Raw genomic sequence first — 17,936 nt, forward strand, 5'->3', positions numbered from 1 at the left:
TGTGCATGGATGAGCGTTATAAGAATATACATTGGAATGTTATTTAGTTAACACTTAACTCCCATTAATCCCCTAAAATCTTTTTTTTTAAATAAAAAAGAGAATGATTAACATAATCTACGTCACCACACATTATCGAATCAGACTGTCTCTTTCATAACCTGATAGTATTTATAAACAATAAAGTTATCACATCTATTAAGTTTCATTTTCTCGTATGAAACGCTAAAACGAGCATGACAAGAAACTATCATGACACATTGATTATTTGTTTGCACGTTTATTGTATTTACTAAGACTAATATTCAAGTTATTATTAATTCAACACATCGTAAGTATATTGAAAAAGCTGAAGATTTAAATTTGATTAACTTATTCCATGCTTTGTATGAAGAATTTTTTTTAAATACTAAAGAAATTTAAGTTCTTTAAGAAAGTACATACTAACTGCACATGCTATAAATCACATTCACTATAACTTTGCAAATTAAATGGTAGATAATGCATAATTTATATGAGAAAATTCAGAAGTATATAAACACAGTTAATAACGCATATGCTTTATAGTTTAAGACATTAACATATTTGGTTTGTAATGTACATGTTTATTTTCTGATATATACCAAATTATATAATACATTACCGAAATATGACATTTCGTCTATTAATTTTTAAGAAGCATTTAAAATTAATAGGTGAGTTAGAAATTTTTGTAAACAACATGTATTTCACTTTTTTAAATTATGCATTATATACTAAAAAACTACATATGGTTTAGTATGTACTTGACAAATAAGACAGGGTTTAACAAAAAAAAAAAATGCCTGATAGTTTGAAAAATTATATGTTTGATATAATAAGTTATGAAAGCAATAACTAATTTATCAGTTTTGTTTGAATTAAATAAAAATGTTTCATTTGACTGTTTTCCTTTTGAAGGATTAATTTAATAAACAGGATCTGGTCCTCTACACATCTAGCTCCTTGAAAACTTAAATGAAGTTCAAAGTATCCTTAACAGCGTTTTTTCGAGATTAATTGATTTTTTTGCCAGCTTGCCTGCATTTGCATCAGCATTATTTTAAAGGTCTTTACCATTAGTCTCGAATGCTTAATGTCTTAAATTTTAACATTAGTTCTCACATTGTGTTCAGTCAAGAGCAATTAGAGATTTCAGAATTTAACATACGAAACTAGCATAAGACTAATTTTATCTTTAACCATTAATCTCCGACGTTTAATGTCTTAAATCTTAGAATGAGCTCTCATATTGTGTTAAGTCAAGAACAATAAAAGATTTCAAAATTTAACATTAAGACTATAAGTACAAATTTCAATTCTTAGGCAATTAAAACTTGGCCTTAACATATTATTAGTCTTAACATATTATATTATTGGCCTTAAACATATTTCATCTTGCATCATCATTTGTTCTATACTTGGTGTCTCAAAGCACCAACATATCGTTGTATGTGAGAGGATATATTTTTACGCAAATTAGAAAAATTCTTCTTTTCATTTTGTATTCATGCTTCTGCCATTAAACATAAATGCATAAACGTCGATATTGACCTTAAATACAATTTATCTTGCACCCTTATTCGTCCTTGACCTAGGGTCCCAAAGCGCCAAACGTAGATAGTTGTATGTCAGAAAATATTTTCTTACGTAAACAGTACAAGTTCTTTTTTTCCTCTTTGTATTTAGGCTTCTGTTATGACAATATAAACTGACTGTCTAATATTATTTCATAAGAAAAAGTGATGCAGTTTAATCTATTCAAGTTAATTTAGGCTTAGTAGATTAAGTTAATTTAGGCTTAGATTAAGTTAATTTAGGCTTAGATTAAGTTTAATTAGGCTTAGTAGATTAAGTTAAATTAGGCTTAGATTAAGTTTAATTAGGCTTAGTAGATTAAGTTAAATTAGGCTTAGTAGATAAAGTTAATTTAGGCTTAGTAGATTAAGTTAATTTAGGCTTAGTAGATTAAGCTAATTTAAGCTTAACACGTACCTTTACCAAAATGTTCCTGGAGGACTGGCCAAGGTGTTCTGAATCAGCAAATTGTTCCCAAAAATAGGCACGGTCAACAGTTACATTTGGCATTGATTTGAACACTTATTTTGTTAATAAAGACATATATTTAGTTTACTACTAGATAATCTGAACTGTACAGGGGTTTCAAAATCAGGTTATTCTTTTTGATATACCCTGCTTATTAAAAATATTAAATAATAACTATTAAAAATGAAGTGCATTTAGAAGAAAAAGTGAATGTGCATTATTATTAAAGAATATAAAGTCATACTTAAGGGTCGAAATATTTGAGGCTGTTTAAAGCATAATAAGTTGATCAAAATTCTCAGTGCTTGTTAAGCTTAGCTCATGATTAAAAATGCTTAATTTACTCTGAACCATAGAGTACTGATGGTGTTAATGATGGCTATAGTTGTTAAATGCATGTTTGGTGTATACATTGAAGTAAAATCTTGTACTTTACAAAATATAGAAATACATTGTTAGATTTCAGCTTAAATTACTTTGTTATAGCCGGCAGGATACAGAATAGTCATTTTTTGAGAATGACAAAAATTTTCTTAATAAGTTTAGCCAAAAGAGGTACATAGCAATTGATATTATGAAAGCATTCATAAAAATATCATAATATTTCTAGAAAGTGCATATAAACAGACACGATATGCGGAATAACACACCATGATCAAGTAATATTATACTACAAGTTACGGGTTTTACATTGAGATACAAGATTTTTACAAGATTTTCATAGAGCAGGTGAAGTTTACCAAAACTCATTCTTGAGTTTTGATAAGATGATGCTATGGAGGTTATTTAAATGATCATTCACTTGTTTCTTAACTGATGATATGCAATTACCAAGATGAAAACCATTAATTTAAAAGTCAATACTGCTGTGCCATAGTATCTTTTTTTTTTCCAAAATATGTTGCTTTTTTATTTTGCTAAATTGATAGATTTTACTCTCTGTTATCAATACATTGTGAGCTTTTATATCCCATCAATCTTAAAAATTTGTGCTGAAATAAAAGTGAAGAAATGTTGGAACGCAAAATCCAAGTTTTGCTTCAGAGGAAAAAAAAATGATTCATTCTTGATATTTTCATACAATAACACGTTTGGAGGGTTCCGATTTGTCTCTGTTCTCCTCATCTCGGGCAACAGATAATTGAGCTCGAAGCTCAGCATCTGAAAAAAATATAAAAATTATTTTTATATAATGGACTTTCAAACGGAGACATTCATAGGAGACAGTGGATCTTCAAAATAACATTCTTTATTTGCGTTGCTAAACCTGACTTTTTTCGTGTAATCCATTAACCCCTTAACGATCAGTTAATTTTCAAGAAAACGGTCATAAAAGTGCCTATTTTGCAAAATACACGTACTTTATTAGTGCTGACATCAAGTATAAAATAAACTAACTATCTTCAATAACCTTAAAAATATCCTGGTACTGCCATCTGGTGTGTAAAATGAGAAATAAAATCCGGGCAAAAGAAATGAATTAGCTTTATTCTTATTGGCGCGTTACTACTGAACACTTCATCCAGGAACTTTCACAGGAGCGAGAAGTAGACGGCGAAACCTCACCCCGTCATTTTCCCAGGAGCGAGAAGGAAGGGGTTAATGCATAAAATATCTCATGCAGAGTTAGAAATTTCTCTGAAAAATGGGTAAATTTATGTAATTGTTATGTTACTATTTTCAACCAAAACATTACAAAAAGAGGGTATTCAAACTGTTAACTGCGAGAAAAATAGTTTATTGATTGTTTTCACTTACTACGGTTAAACAATCAAAATTTCATCCGTGTCAACTAAGCCTGCAGCAAATGGAAATTGAAATTCACACATTCTTTGAAGGATAGAATCTGAGCCGTGTAATAAGTGCTTTTATTCAAAACAACGGATATCTAATAATCTTATACCAATAAGTGCATTATCTTACGAAGTCACTTAATTTTTTTTGCAGTTGAATACATACTTTAGCTATATATATTCTGGTGTCAATACATTACTGAGTGTTGACACCAGAATATTTCCTCCATTCCTTCAATACACGAGGAGTTTTAGTGTCTTGTACTCCTCATTTTGTGACTCCGGACTATTTCAATACGAAATTCCCATTCAAGCATAGATGGAAGCACTAAAGAGTATAAAACACAAAAAAGTCAAGTGTTTCCTTTTTCTCTCGGTAGGTGGCTCAACTAGATAAACAAATCCAGCCATATTCTACGGTTTGCTCGACGAAACGCAACTCCAATGTCCATTGTCAAACATAACTCCAATGTTCAGTTAAATTTCAATTTTAATGTTCTGAAATCATGGTTATAAATAACGTTTGGTGCATATGTTCATTGAAATGATCTATAAAATATATACGCTGACATAAAAAGATTTTTTTTATTTTTCATAAAAAATGCTTTCATTTCATAAAATTTGCATTGTTATTTATGAATGATGAAATTATTTTAATAAAACCTTAGCTGTGATCAAAAATTTAAAAACTGAAATTATTTAAATGCAAAAATTTTGTTGTGCAAAGGACATTTTTAGTTATGAGTAAATAAAAAGTTATAAAATCACCCCTTACTATCTTTTTAAAATTTTAATATTTTTTAATAAAACATTTTATATAAAGTACCATGATTATGTATGGTTTATAATAAAAATCAATAGTTTTCAGGTATCTAAATATATATCAAAATATGCAAAATAAAAAATTCATATTACTTGTTTTTAAGCTTCACTGTCCCTTTAAATAAATCAGCTGAAAAACTTTAAATAAATCTTTTTATCGTTTACTAAAAACGAACATTTAACGTGATTTCAAAGCGTTTCGGTAAAAATTAACGAGTTTTTTGGTGTTCCCATAGGGCTAAAAAATTGTAAAATTTTACCATATTCTAGTAGTTTTGACTATACTTTTCTTCCCAGTGTGAAAATAAATGTTCTTCTAAAGTAGAAAAAAAAATAAAAATTGCATAACAAAGAAAATAATTATTTAAGAAACAGCTTTTTGCTTGCGTGCTCCTTAATATTTTATTACAATCCACGGTAAATGAAAACTTATGATAATTGATATGTAATTTAGCTTGATTACCTTTATGAGTTCGTTCTTTCCATTTCTTTTTGTTTTCTTCTAGAAGAGATACCCAAGGCCTTTTTACTTTAGAGCATACAAAAGGTGCTTTAGGCGATGTGGAAACATTATCATTGCTAGTACTGGGGCCAGGCTCAGATGGAGGGGATTGAGATTCAGTTGAATTATCTCGTTTGATTGCATTAGCCAAAGCTCCTGTTAGAGATTGAGATTTTCTTCGTAGTGCTATAAAAATATATTAAATACACCATAAGAAATGCAATTGCTGATTTGATATATTGCATGTATTATCCTTGAATAGGATGTTACATTCAATTAGGAATTCTGACTCCAGGATTAATTGGATATTTATTATTCAATTATAGTATATCTTAGAAAACGTATTTGGTTTTCAAATTTATGACAGGGCTTTTCGGATGGGTATAAATTATTTATCACTTTGTTGAGAGATCAAATTCCTATTTAACATGATACGTTTAAACAATGTTATATTTTATTGCATTTCTAATTCGGTAACGGAAAATAAAATTTGTAAAAGAAAAATCTTGTTTTTTGTTATATAAGCCTTACTTTAAATGCATAAATAAAAGTTTATTGGAATAAGATTTAAGTTGTATAGAGTATTCTATGTTCATTTTTAGCTTACAAAAAATTACGTAACTCAATTCTTAAATATATTATAAAAATTTTATTGGTTTTTTGAATTTTTTTCATGATCAAGGTTTTATTTTAAATATTTAAACTTAAATGTATAAACTCGCCTAAAGCATACAAAAGATGCTTTAGGCGATAATAAGACATTATCAGTTCTAGACTCTGAAGGGGGGGGGGGAATACGATTCTCTTCTAATTATCTCTTTCAATTATTTGGTTTAATTATCTCGTTTAATTGCATTGGCCAAAGCTTCCATTAGAATTGAGATTTTCTTCATTGTGCTGTAAAAACATATTAAATACATCATAAGAAATGCAACTGCTGATTTGCATATTGCATGTATTATCTTTGAATAGGATATTATATTAAATTAGAAATTCTGACACCGGAACTAATTGGATATTTGTCATCTAATTATGGTATATCTTAGAAAACTTATTTTGTTTTCAAATTTATGATAAGGCTTTTCAGGTGGTTATAAATTGTTTATCCCTAAGTTAAGAGATCAAATTCACATTTAAGAATACAAAACGTGCACCGTTTAACAATGTTATATTTTATTGCTATTCTCATTTGGCAATGGGAAATGAAATTTGCAAAAAGAAGATTTTATTGTTTTTTGTTATCTAAACTTTACTTTAAATGCATAAATAAAAGTTCATAGGACTACGATTCAAATTGTATGAAATATTCTATGTTTAATTTTAGCTAACAATAATTCAATTTCTAAATATACTATAAAAATGTTATTTATTTTTAAAATTTCTTTTGACATCAAGGCCTTGTTTTAAATATATAAATTTAATACATAAATATATAAACTTAAATGTATGAACTTTAAAGTTAAGAGATTTAAATATATGTATGATAAAATTTAAGTAGTATGAAATAGGCAAGATTTTTTTTTATTTAACAGAAAACTGCATAATGCAATTTAAAAATTTCACTTAAATATTGTTTACATCTTTTATTTTTAAAATTTTTTTTTCAAATATACAATTTTGAGATTGCACTGCACTGGAAAAAAATTTGGTGTATACACTGTAAACTATTCCGGATAAAAATCCAGTAAAAATAACGGTTTCTAGTTTTTTCCAGTGACAGTAAACTTAGGGGTTTAATATATGGGTCATTCTCACGAAAACTGTCATTTTTCAGTTCATAAAATCCCAAAAAAGTAAAGTGAATAAAAAGCTCTGAAACTTTTTATATTATTAGAAATATGTAATGGCATTATAAAGAAAGTATATATCCTATAAATTATACTTAATATTTAAATTAATTAATTTTTTATAATTAATTAATTTATAATAATTAATAATTAATTAATTAATTTAATAAATAAATTAATTAATTCAATAAATTAATTTTTTAATTTTTTAATTTATTTTTCAAATTAATTAATGAGTAAATTAATTATTTTCACTATTTGAAAAGTGAGGGAATGACACTAATTGTGAGGGAATGATATTTTATTTTAATACATGTTTTTATCTAAGTTATATCTACCTAAAGTTTGAAAATGATAACATACTAAGTATATCTAATATTTATTATAATTTAGTCTTATATATTTAATAGTTTTTACAGGCTTGGGAAATAAAATTGGCTGGCATGATTGAATAAAAAAAAATTTAATAATAAACTCATCTTGAATCATTCCTTCACTTCAGCGTCATTCCCTCACTTTATGCACTAGTGAGGGAATGACGAATTCAATAAAATTTAAAAAATAACAGTTAGGCCTAATTAATTTCTGAAGTCAATCACATACAATTATATTCATACAAGAAAGCAACATATAATTACCCACTTTCTCGATGAAATTGTATTTTATTTTACTCTATAAAATGACATGAGGGAATGACATATGTAAAAACTTTTACCTGGTTTGATTCATTCAAATTTATTCCACAGCAAAGCTTCTTTAAGTTGAAGATGGAAACATACTGCGATTTTGTTCTATGATGTCAGTTGTCAACTTCTGAAGTTTTTATTAAAATATTTTTATTCTAAGAAGATTGCAGGTGATAAGAACATTGTTGTGAGGGAATGACGCGAAACACTTGGGACAAAGTTTAAAATAGTGCTGTGTTAATATTTTTATCAGAAATTAAATTTAAAATTTATTTTCTGAATTCTATATTTCAGTATTCTGAAATAAAAAACACGAGTTTGTAAAAATTTTTTTTTTTTATTTCAGAAACAATTTTTTTCTTTTTTTAAATCAGCAGTGGGGACAAGTAAGGGAACGACATATTGGTATATTTTAATTACCTAAAATAAAAAAAAAATAAAAATTGATAATTTTATTTTTATTCTTTTGTTAGCTTGCATTCTGAAGGACACTTTCCCTGAATTTTTTTTCGTAAGCTGTAAAACAAACATAAAATATACTGGGGACATGAAAATGACTGTTTTTGTGAGAATGACCCATATACAGTAAAAAATGTTGGTGTATGGTTGCCACCATTTTTGTTGTTGTGGTAATCTAAATAATATAACCAATAAGATTCCACAAATACAGATACATTATGATTTAAATAATTAAGGCATTGAATAAGATTCAACAAATAAAGATAAGAAATAATATTTTTTAAATAAAGATTTCAGTAAAAAAATAGTGAAAGATTTCAGAAATTTTATAATATTTCACAAAAAACGAAGGCCATACAGAAGACAAATACAGAAAAAAAATTTTTTTTTCAGAAAAAAACTGTTAAAAGATAAATTAAATTTTTTTCTGTTTTTAATCTTTACCTGCTCACTGCAAAAAGTTTCTCTTATTTTTAATTTTTTTACAGACCTTTTCCGTATATTCGAAAGTTTAAAGTTGTTTTTTAAGAAAACTATTTTTCTCTGTTTTTCACCATGATCATGAACAGATAAAAACTTTCAATTCAAAATCTAGTTTTTACCACGTGGTTTTGCTTACCGTAAGATAAATTTATTTTTTTTCAAATCATTTTACTATTATTTTCGATACTTGTTCCTACTTTTCAGAAATAATTTTATGGTTCTGAACATCGTATAAATAAAATTGTGAATCAACTTCATTGTCAAATTGATATTCTACCAAATAATTATCTGCCTTTAAATATAATTTTTCGATAATTTAAATTGTCAGGCATTTTTATATGAGTGGGCCATTGTAGTCTTAAACCTTTTTACATTTCAATATGAATACAATAAGTAAGACTTTCAAGATCAAGACAATTAAACAATTGTCTTGATCATAACTAAATGATAGAGCTTCCGTGGCTCATGGGACAGTGCACTCGTCTCCCAATGAGATGTACTCGGGTTCGAATACCGACGTTGATCGGTCATACGAATTTTGCTCTCGGCTCACCCCGACCGCAATGCTGCCCTAGTTATTTTATAGTTTCTTTGGTCAAAATAAATTTTTTTTTGTTGTTAAAATAACAGTTCTTATCTACCTAAAAAACAGGCATCCATTTTCAATTAAGTTTCTTTCTGCGAAATAAACGGTTTGATACTGGTATGCCAGTTGACAATTTTCTTGCCCATAGTTGGCGCCACTAAAAATTAAGAACATTCGCATATCCTCTGACTTAATGGCCGACGACGACAACAACAACAGTTGAAATTTTTCTCAGTCCATTTTTAAAAAACAGTATTTTTCTGTGAAATAAACAGTTTCATACTGTTACACTAACTGAAATTTTTTTTAATTTAGCAGAATTTTTTTGCAATGTAGTAATAAAAACAAATGATTCAAGCAGTGTATTTCATAAAAGTAATTTTCTTACCTGAAGGTTTAGTATCTTCTGTGCTCACATCTTCGCTTACTGATTCCGTAATAGGAGGTGCACGGACGCTTTGCGTTTTGTGTTCAATCTTTTCGAGTAAATCTCCACATACTTCTAAACTTGGAGACACGATGAAATCAATGAAACCTATAACAAAAATGAACCATATTTATTACAATATTTACAATAAATACACCTTAATATTGAAAAAATAATCCCAAGAAACTAAAACGGTAAGATATTACTAGATTGAAAATTAGTAAAATTTACTTGATTAAAACTTGAAGCTCTTGAAACATGTCAACTGTTATTTGCTATTTATATATTTTTGAAGTGAATGAAGTTTTATTTATTATCAAGTAATACCTTAATATTGTTGAAATTCATTTTTTAATCTTGTAGTTTGGTTTATAAGCAGAATTAGGTAATATTTTTACTGCAAAAAAATTGAACAAAGCAGATAGTTCGTAATAAAACGGGAAAATGACACATAGCGGTAAACAGGATCAGTACACATATTTCGTTTTTATTTATAAGCAATATTTTTATAAACACTTTGTTTATGAAAAAAAAAAAGAAAATTGCCCAAAGAAAAAAAATTCTGGTATAATTATCGTACTGTAAAGGATAATGATTAAAGGATAATGACATTACTGGTAAAAAAAGCCATAATTCTGGTTAATAAAGCTAAAAAATAAGGTATTTAAAGCATTCATTTCGTAATTTTTCCGTTTATATGGTAACTGTTCTGGGAAATTCTTATTTTCAAAATTATAGTTTTTAATATACCGTCATTCGGGGCTACTTTGTGCAGCGGGGGCTACTTTGTGCAAATTCGAATTCGGCATTTTTCAAGTGCTGCTATTCAGTATTATGTTTATTTCACGTTAAAGATGTGCGGAATTTGAAGATAGAAGTCTCTTCTATTTCTACAAACATTTTTTCGAATTTTAAAACAATCTCAGAGTGTGTTTCGTTCATCCAATGTCAACAATTTTCCGAGGACGTCGAATGTCGAAAAGTGTGCGTGGAAACTTTAGCTGTGAAATGCAAAGACGTTGATAAAACAATTGTCGCAAATGCAAAATTTTTTATTTGTACATTAATAAACAATTATATCATGTTAGCGTTAAAAAAAAATTAAAATTAATAACAAATAAACGGAAAATGAAAAAAAATGCACTATGGGGCTACTTTGTGCAAAGTCTCATTCGTTTTTTTTTTCGACAGAAAAATTGTCAGACGTTATAAAAAAAAATACCTCGAACGAGAAATTACCTTGATTACACTTCAGAAAAGTTGCATCAATGTTTGCAAGTAGTTGCTGGTGGTATGTCGATTGCAGAAGCTTCTCGGAAGCACAAAATTCACAGAAATACTATCTCTAATAAAATTTACAAGAAACACGTGAAACGTGCTGGTAAACTATTATTTTTCTTCTAAAGAATTAATCAAACGATTTAACACATAAAAATGTATTTTATAGGACATCAGGTGATTTTGACAGAAACTGAAGAGCAAGTTCTGTCGTGTTCATTCAAGCATGTTATGTTCAAATTTATCAATATTATAAATGTTAATGAATATGCAATAACTATTATTTTTGAAATATCATTCATTTCAATGTTAAAGAAAGTATATGGTTTCCTTTTGTTTAAACGCAAATGTTTTGAAATAAACATTCTTTTTAAGAAAAAATTCTTTAAAAAAAAATGGTTTTTTAACGATGAAAATTATTTTCAAACTAATATCTTTACATATCTTGATGTTTTTGTCTTTAAAAATGTCAACAATTAACCTTTTTAACAATTTTATATCAATATTTTACTAAAAACATGATTATTAAACTGAATTCCTATCACTGCACAAAGTAGCTCCATTTGGGGGCTACTTTGTGCAAGGTATGTTTTGACTTATTATTCGTGAATATTACATACAAATAATGCCAATATTGATCAAATTCACTCGTCAGAGTCCAGTTATGAATATAATATCGATAAATTTTACTAAAGTTTGAATTAACATAGTTTTTTTACATGTCAAAGTTCAAAAACTGCGAAATCCTGCACAAAGTAGCCCCGAATGACGGTAACACAATTAGTAAGGAAATACAAAACTGAAAAGAAAGTGTTTAACTAAATAAATAGTTTTTATGACTATGAAATGACTACTCCGGTGAAAATCCATTTTCACCGGAGCATGTTACGGAATAAAAAATCTGATATACTCAAAATTTTACAATAAAAATTACAGTAAAATAACTGAATCACTCTAATTAAATAAATATTACTGTAAAAATTACGGTTCAATATTTTATGGAAAAATGGATTTTATGGATGATGCCGGTAGTTTTTACCGCAATTTGATCAGGAATTCGTTTCTGTGCTGTAAAAAACACTTTACCAATTTCATTAAATTACATTGGTAACTTTCTGTCTCTTTCATGAAGTATCTCAATGAATCCATATCAATTCTTTCAAAATTCGAATCTAAAATTTCGTAATCCCCTGATATAAGCATATAAACTGCATATTCTTAAAAAAGGTTTAATTTTTTTTATTGCATCTCAAGATATCTCTGTATCTGTAATTAAAGGATAAATTGTGACCTTCTGTTATTGAATATTTCCAATACTGAAATTTAAAAGATTTATGAAGTTTATTTTTTCTGGAAAAATACAAGATTTTCTTTAAACCTTTAAATCTTAATATTTTATTTTGAGTTTATTAGCTCCTAAAAATTCTGCCGGAATACAGGATTCCACAGAATACAGGATACTCTCATCGCTCTAAGTATATATATTTATAATCATTGTCAAAAATGAAGTTGAAAAAGTATGAACATTATTTAGCTTAAATCAAAAATGTACCAAATTAGAAACAAAGGTTTATTCACATTTTCATCTAATCATTAATGCGTATTTAAAAACATCAAACTCAGTTTAATTGTCTGATGGAGTTGTTTGCTGTAAACACCTTTGATATCTTCTCTGTTTTTTTTCTCCATCAATCTAACGTTTCGGTGTATGCAGCCAGCCTTTTTCAATAGTGATTCGTTAGATTTCCGGTGCTTTTTTTTCCTTACATAAATGTTTAATTTACGATCTACAATGTATATACTTAAATTTCATTTTAGACAAATATTCTCAAACTGTATATTAAGGATGGACGAACCACTGCGGCTCAGGTGATAGAGCATACGCCTTCTATAAAGTGACGCAGGCTCAAATCCCAGCTGTGGCTGATTGATACGAACTCTGCTTCCTGCTCACACCGACCATAGTGCTGACGTAAAATATCCTGAGTGGTAGACGGATCATGGGTTAGAATCTCATTGCTGTCATGTTATCCATGGAGGTTTTCGTGGTTTTTCCTCTTCACATAACGCAAATGTGAGTTAGTTCCATCAAAAAGACCTCCACAAATGTTAGTTTGTCTCATACTTGATCCAGGAATTCCCCTGTTCTCTGTAATGGGTTTAAAATTGCGAGCTGAACATTGATGGTCGAAAACTCAGAATTGAGTCGGCTGTTCAACGCCAGTTATTCATATATGCATAATAAAATAAAAGATTTAAGAGTTTGATTTTTTAACCTACCTTAATATATGATAATAAAAATATAATTATAATAAATAAATACAAGTACTTTAAGCTTCAGATATAATTAAGAAAACTTTTAAAAAGGATCGTTTTTTTTTTAATTCTCATTCTCGAATAAATAATTCGAACTGTGTATTATAAATCTTCATATAAATCTTTTCCTTTAAATTTTTTTCCGTAGTCGACTGCTCAATACCGGTTATAAAATAAAATATTAAGAGTGGACAATACAGAACACCTGTACAAAATATTTATTTATATTTTTCGATTTGTTGTGATCTTGAAAGGTGAATCTTATAAGCAATAAAATACCTTCTCCAAGAAAAATCAGTTTTTTTTAAATCTCAGATGACATTCTATTAAGGTCATGAAGTATTGGCAGATGAAAATCTTTATTGATTTATTTGTATTTTTTGCAGCTTATTTTCATCCGGGCTTGAAATATTGTTTTATTCTTCTTCTTTGGATTGTGGGGGAGATTACATTCGGAAGCTCCGCTTAACTAAATCCACTGAGCTTTCATCTGACCAGCTGCTGTTCATATAAAACATACAAAAATAACTTTCCCACATTTCTCGTTTTTCTTAGGTAGCCATTTCTTTTTTTTCATCGCAAAAATGACAGCTGAGTCAATATAAATATACTTTTATCAAAGTGATGATTTTTTTTTTCAAGAAGCATTTATAAAGCTGCATATTTGGAAGTTTTTAAGAACTTTGAAAAAGTTAGAAAAGTGGTAAAAAAATTGTCTTACTTTATAAGAATTTCTAGATGAAGTAAAAATGGTAAGCATAATTTTTCTTTAATTTTAACACGCTGTTGATCATTAACGGAATTAAAGCTACCAATGTTTAATTCCACAGCTTTAAAGTTATCTGTCCGACCGAAAAGACAAGGACATTCTTATAATTATCGCCCCTTCGTTAAGAAATTTTCGAAGCTACTAACCCGCATTTGATAGGTAAGTACTTTACTTACGTAGCACTTAAACAGCACAATGGGCTATCGGTGACGGTCTAGAAAAATCACTGAGGATGTTCCGAAGACATGCCATCACAAGTTCGATCCTCTGCAGAGGAATGGCTTCTCCACTTTGGTATCCCGGCGACCTGCACCTGAAGTCAAGCACTTTACGGTTGAACAATTTAACGAGGACCGATACCACGCACCTTCGGTCTCGATGCAGGCTGATTAAAATCTTCACCAACCCGCTTACTGACCGCAGCCAGTGGTGCTTGACTTTGGTGTTCTATAGGGAACCGTGTCCTAACGATCAGTCTACTGTGGGTCAATCCGCAATTGCATTACAGGCAGAGGTAAAATTAATAAACCTCCTGTGGTTAACTCACGCACAAGGAAATCCTGATCCTATACACATGACTCATCTATTGTGTGGTTTTGAGGAGAACTCTTCCAGACTAAAAGTTTGCGGCTGTCTGCTGCTTTGGCAACAAGCGAGATCACATTTCTAATGGGGGTGCAATGGAGTAATGATGGTGTCGATTGGTTTACTCAAGCTGACCTATGCCAAGAGCAAGACTAAACTATTCACACCGCACCCATATTTGAAGCGACTTTTCCTTGTAACCATGGTACCCGCCACGACGCGAGACTGATGTCTGGAGGAGTTCTCTTGAAGGCCGAACTATACCAATGGGTATATTTTACTTTAGCATTGTGGTCTGGGTAAGGTATACGAATAGACCAGTAATGACTGATAATCTAACCTTTTCAAGAGGCGATTGCTATATTCCCTGAACCATTCTGGCTGCACTGTTTAATTGCAAAAAAATTATTAAAAAAGTTTTTTTTTGAAGAGATTTAATGAAGAAAAAGTTTCGAATTGATATTTTTGTTAACTTTGGAGTGTCATCATTAGAAAAAAAAAACCATAAATGAAACACAAACTTAAAATCATCTTATTTGTTGAATCGAAAGAAAATACAAATACTTTACCAAAGCATTATTTCAAAATATTTTATTTTGATGAAAAAAAAATGGGTTGGAATATTTAGTATTACTTTTTAAAACTAAACTGTAAGGAAGTCAATGTTTCTTTTTTTTTCTTCTTTAACAATTCATAACATATTTAACACTATTTTTTATTAAATTTTCCTAATTGTGGTTTGTTATTGTTTCAGCACAAGATATTTTAACATTATAAAATATTTTATCATTATTAGCAGCTTCTTAAATATCGTTTTTCACATTAGCGCAACGTCAACTAAGTACAACAATATATAGTTATAACACACACAGGTTACGTCATGTTAAGTAAACCTGGATATAGAAAAAATTAATAAATCGATAAATATAATGAATGCATGAAGTGCCTCGATTGAATTGTCCAGTTGAGGATGAGAAAATCACAATCAAGATGCCATTTTGTCCGTCCAGGGTCAATTTACTTGCCTTTCCGTGGTTTCCAGTTGGATTTAGGATTGAGCACGAAAATTGTAATTTTTAAGGCAAGATGTATCTCGCAAAGGAAATACCTAAATATTTCCCATAATATTTTAACCTAAAAAATCGTACAGATTAACTGAGTTTGAGAAAAGAAAATGCATTACCTATTTGAGATTCAGCTATGAGCGTGGTATTCCTGTCACACAGAGGAGAATAAGGAAGTCCAAGGACCTTTTCTTTGTCACCCTGAAATAATAATTAATAATTAATTAATAATAATGATATAATTATAATATTTAATAATATTTAATAATATTTAATAATATTTAATAAAAATTAGTAATATTTAATAATACTTAATAATATTTAAAAATAATTAATTATTATCACTTAATAATAATAAATCATTATCAATTAATAATAATTATTATTATTAATTGATAATAATTAATTGATAATTATTATTATTAATTGATAATAATTAAATGATAATTATTATTATTAATTAATATTATTAATTGAATGATATTAATAATTAATAATAATAATAATCAATAATAATAATAATCAATAATAATAAATAATAATAATAATAAAAATACTTATTATTATTATTAATAATAATTATTAATAATAATAATAATTAATAATAATAATAATTAATAATAATACTAATAATTAATAATAATAATAATAATAATAATTAATAATAATACTAATAATTAATAATAATAATAATAATAATTAATAATAATGACTTAATCTGAAATTATACGTTTACAATCATTCAGGGTTCCGAAGCATGCAAAGAGACTCAAAGATGCACAAAGCAGAGCTTATTACGTAAAAGAACCAGTTGAACCTCTTTCCTTGATTATGAGGGTAACATAAATATTTAAACGTAAGCAGTTAAGAGGTTAAACCTTTCGCGTTGGGCATTACCTTAAACATACCGTTGATCTCGAAAATGGGGAGTGTTAACCATCATGACCCTTTTAGCCGACAATCGTTTGTTGCGAGAATACTTTATATTTAGGCGATTATTATATAATCACATTAACTATGATGAGTATTAGAGTACTTAAGTTAATATTAGAGGTTCAGATTAGAATGAATATAAGAATATTTGAGATAGAATTAGATAGTCATATTAGTTCCGATGAATATTAAAATACGTAAAAGATTATTGGATTTAATAATTTAGTTATAATGAATGTTATATGGTCAGCTTAGTTGTTATATATCTTAGTTGTTATATATATATAGATATAAATAATTTAATGAATAATTTAATAAAAAGAGGTTATTTTATCTACATATTAATTAGGATGAATGCTAGAGTAATATATTTTATATGGTCAGCTTAGTTGTTATAGTTATTTATTCCCATTAGCTCCAGTAAATATTAGATTACTAAAATGAACAGGTTTCATTATAAGATTACATTAGGTTACGCTACATTAGAAGTTAAAATTAGGATGAATATTAGAGTACTTGAGATACTCGTAGAATTAGATAGTCATATTAGTTATGGTGAATATTAGAATACGTAAAAGATTATTGGATTTAATAATTTGGTTATAATGAATGTTAGAGTACTTAAAAGATTATATGGTCAGCTTAGTTGTTATAGTTATTTATTCCCATTAGCTCCAGTAAATATTAGATTACTAAAATGAACAGGTTTCATTATAAGATTACATTAGGTTACGCTACATTAGAAGTTAAAATTAGGATGAATATTAGAGTACTTGAGATACTCGTAGAATTAGATAGTCATATTAGTTATGGTGAATATTAGAATACGTAAAAGATTATTGGATTTAATAATTTGGTTATAATGAATGTTAGAGTACTTAAAAGATTATATGGTCAGCTTAGTTGTTATAGTTATTTATTCCCATTAGCTCCAGTAAATATTAGATTACTAAAATGAACAGGTTTCATTATAAGATTACATTAGGTTACGCTACATTAGAAGTTAAAATTAGGATGAATATTAGAGTACTTGAGATACTCGTAGAATTAGATAGTCATATTAGTTATGGTGAATATTAGAATACGTAAAAGATTATTGGATTTAATAATTTGGTTATAATGAATGTTAGAGTACTTAAAAGATTATATGGTCAGCTTAGTTGTTATAGTTATTTATTCCCATTAGCTCCAGTAAATATTAGATTACTAAAATGAACAGGTTTCATTATAAGATTACATTAGGTTACGCTACATTAGAAGTTAAAATTAGGATGAATATTAGAGTACTTGAGATACTCGTAGAATTAGATAGTCATATTAGTTATGGTGAATATTAGAATACGTAAAAGATTATTGGATTTCATAATTTGGTTATAATGAAT

The 17,936-nt window shown here is 28.0% G+C and overlaps 1 protein-coding gene across 4 annotated transcripts in view; it reads right to left on the minus strand.

The window, feature by feature from the left end:
* Positions 1-264: 264 nt before the first annotated feature.
* The window catches only part of LOC107440923 (dual specificity calcium/calmodulin-dependent 3',5'-cyclic nucleotide phosphodiesterase 1A), a 549,727-nt gene continuing 532,055 nt past the window's right edge, over positions 265-17,936 (minus strand). For 2 of the 4 annotated variants that reach the window (XR_015430831.1, XR_015430832.1), the window contains 5 exons: positions 15,741-15,822; positions 9,571-9,717; positions 5,143-5,367; positions 1,886-3,225; positions 265-1,818 (listed from right to left, as the gene is read on the minus strand). Coding sequence is in view for 2 of the 4 variants with exons in the window: in XM_043040985.3 (XP_042896919.3) it covers positions 3,140-3,225; positions 5,143-5,367; positions 9,571-9,717; positions 15,741-15,822 (540 nt within the window). In the remaining 2 variants the exon portion in view is untranslated. Of the gene's footprint in view, positions 3,226-5,142; positions 5,368-9,570; positions 9,718-15,740; positions 15,823-17,936 lie in introns of all 4 variants that reach the window. The other 2 variants (XM_043040985.3, XM_087155933.1) reach the window with 1 other exon arrangement.

The sequence above is a fragment of the Parasteatoda tepidariorum genome, chromosome 12, assembly GCF_982258835.1.
Source record: "Parasteatoda tepidariorum strain Cologne lab strain chromosome 12, Ptep-v5.0, whole genome shotgun sequence".
Taxonomy (NCBI): domain Eukaryota; kingdom Metazoa; phylum Arthropoda; class Arachnida; order Araneae; family Theridiidae; genus Parasteatoda; species Parasteatoda tepidariorum.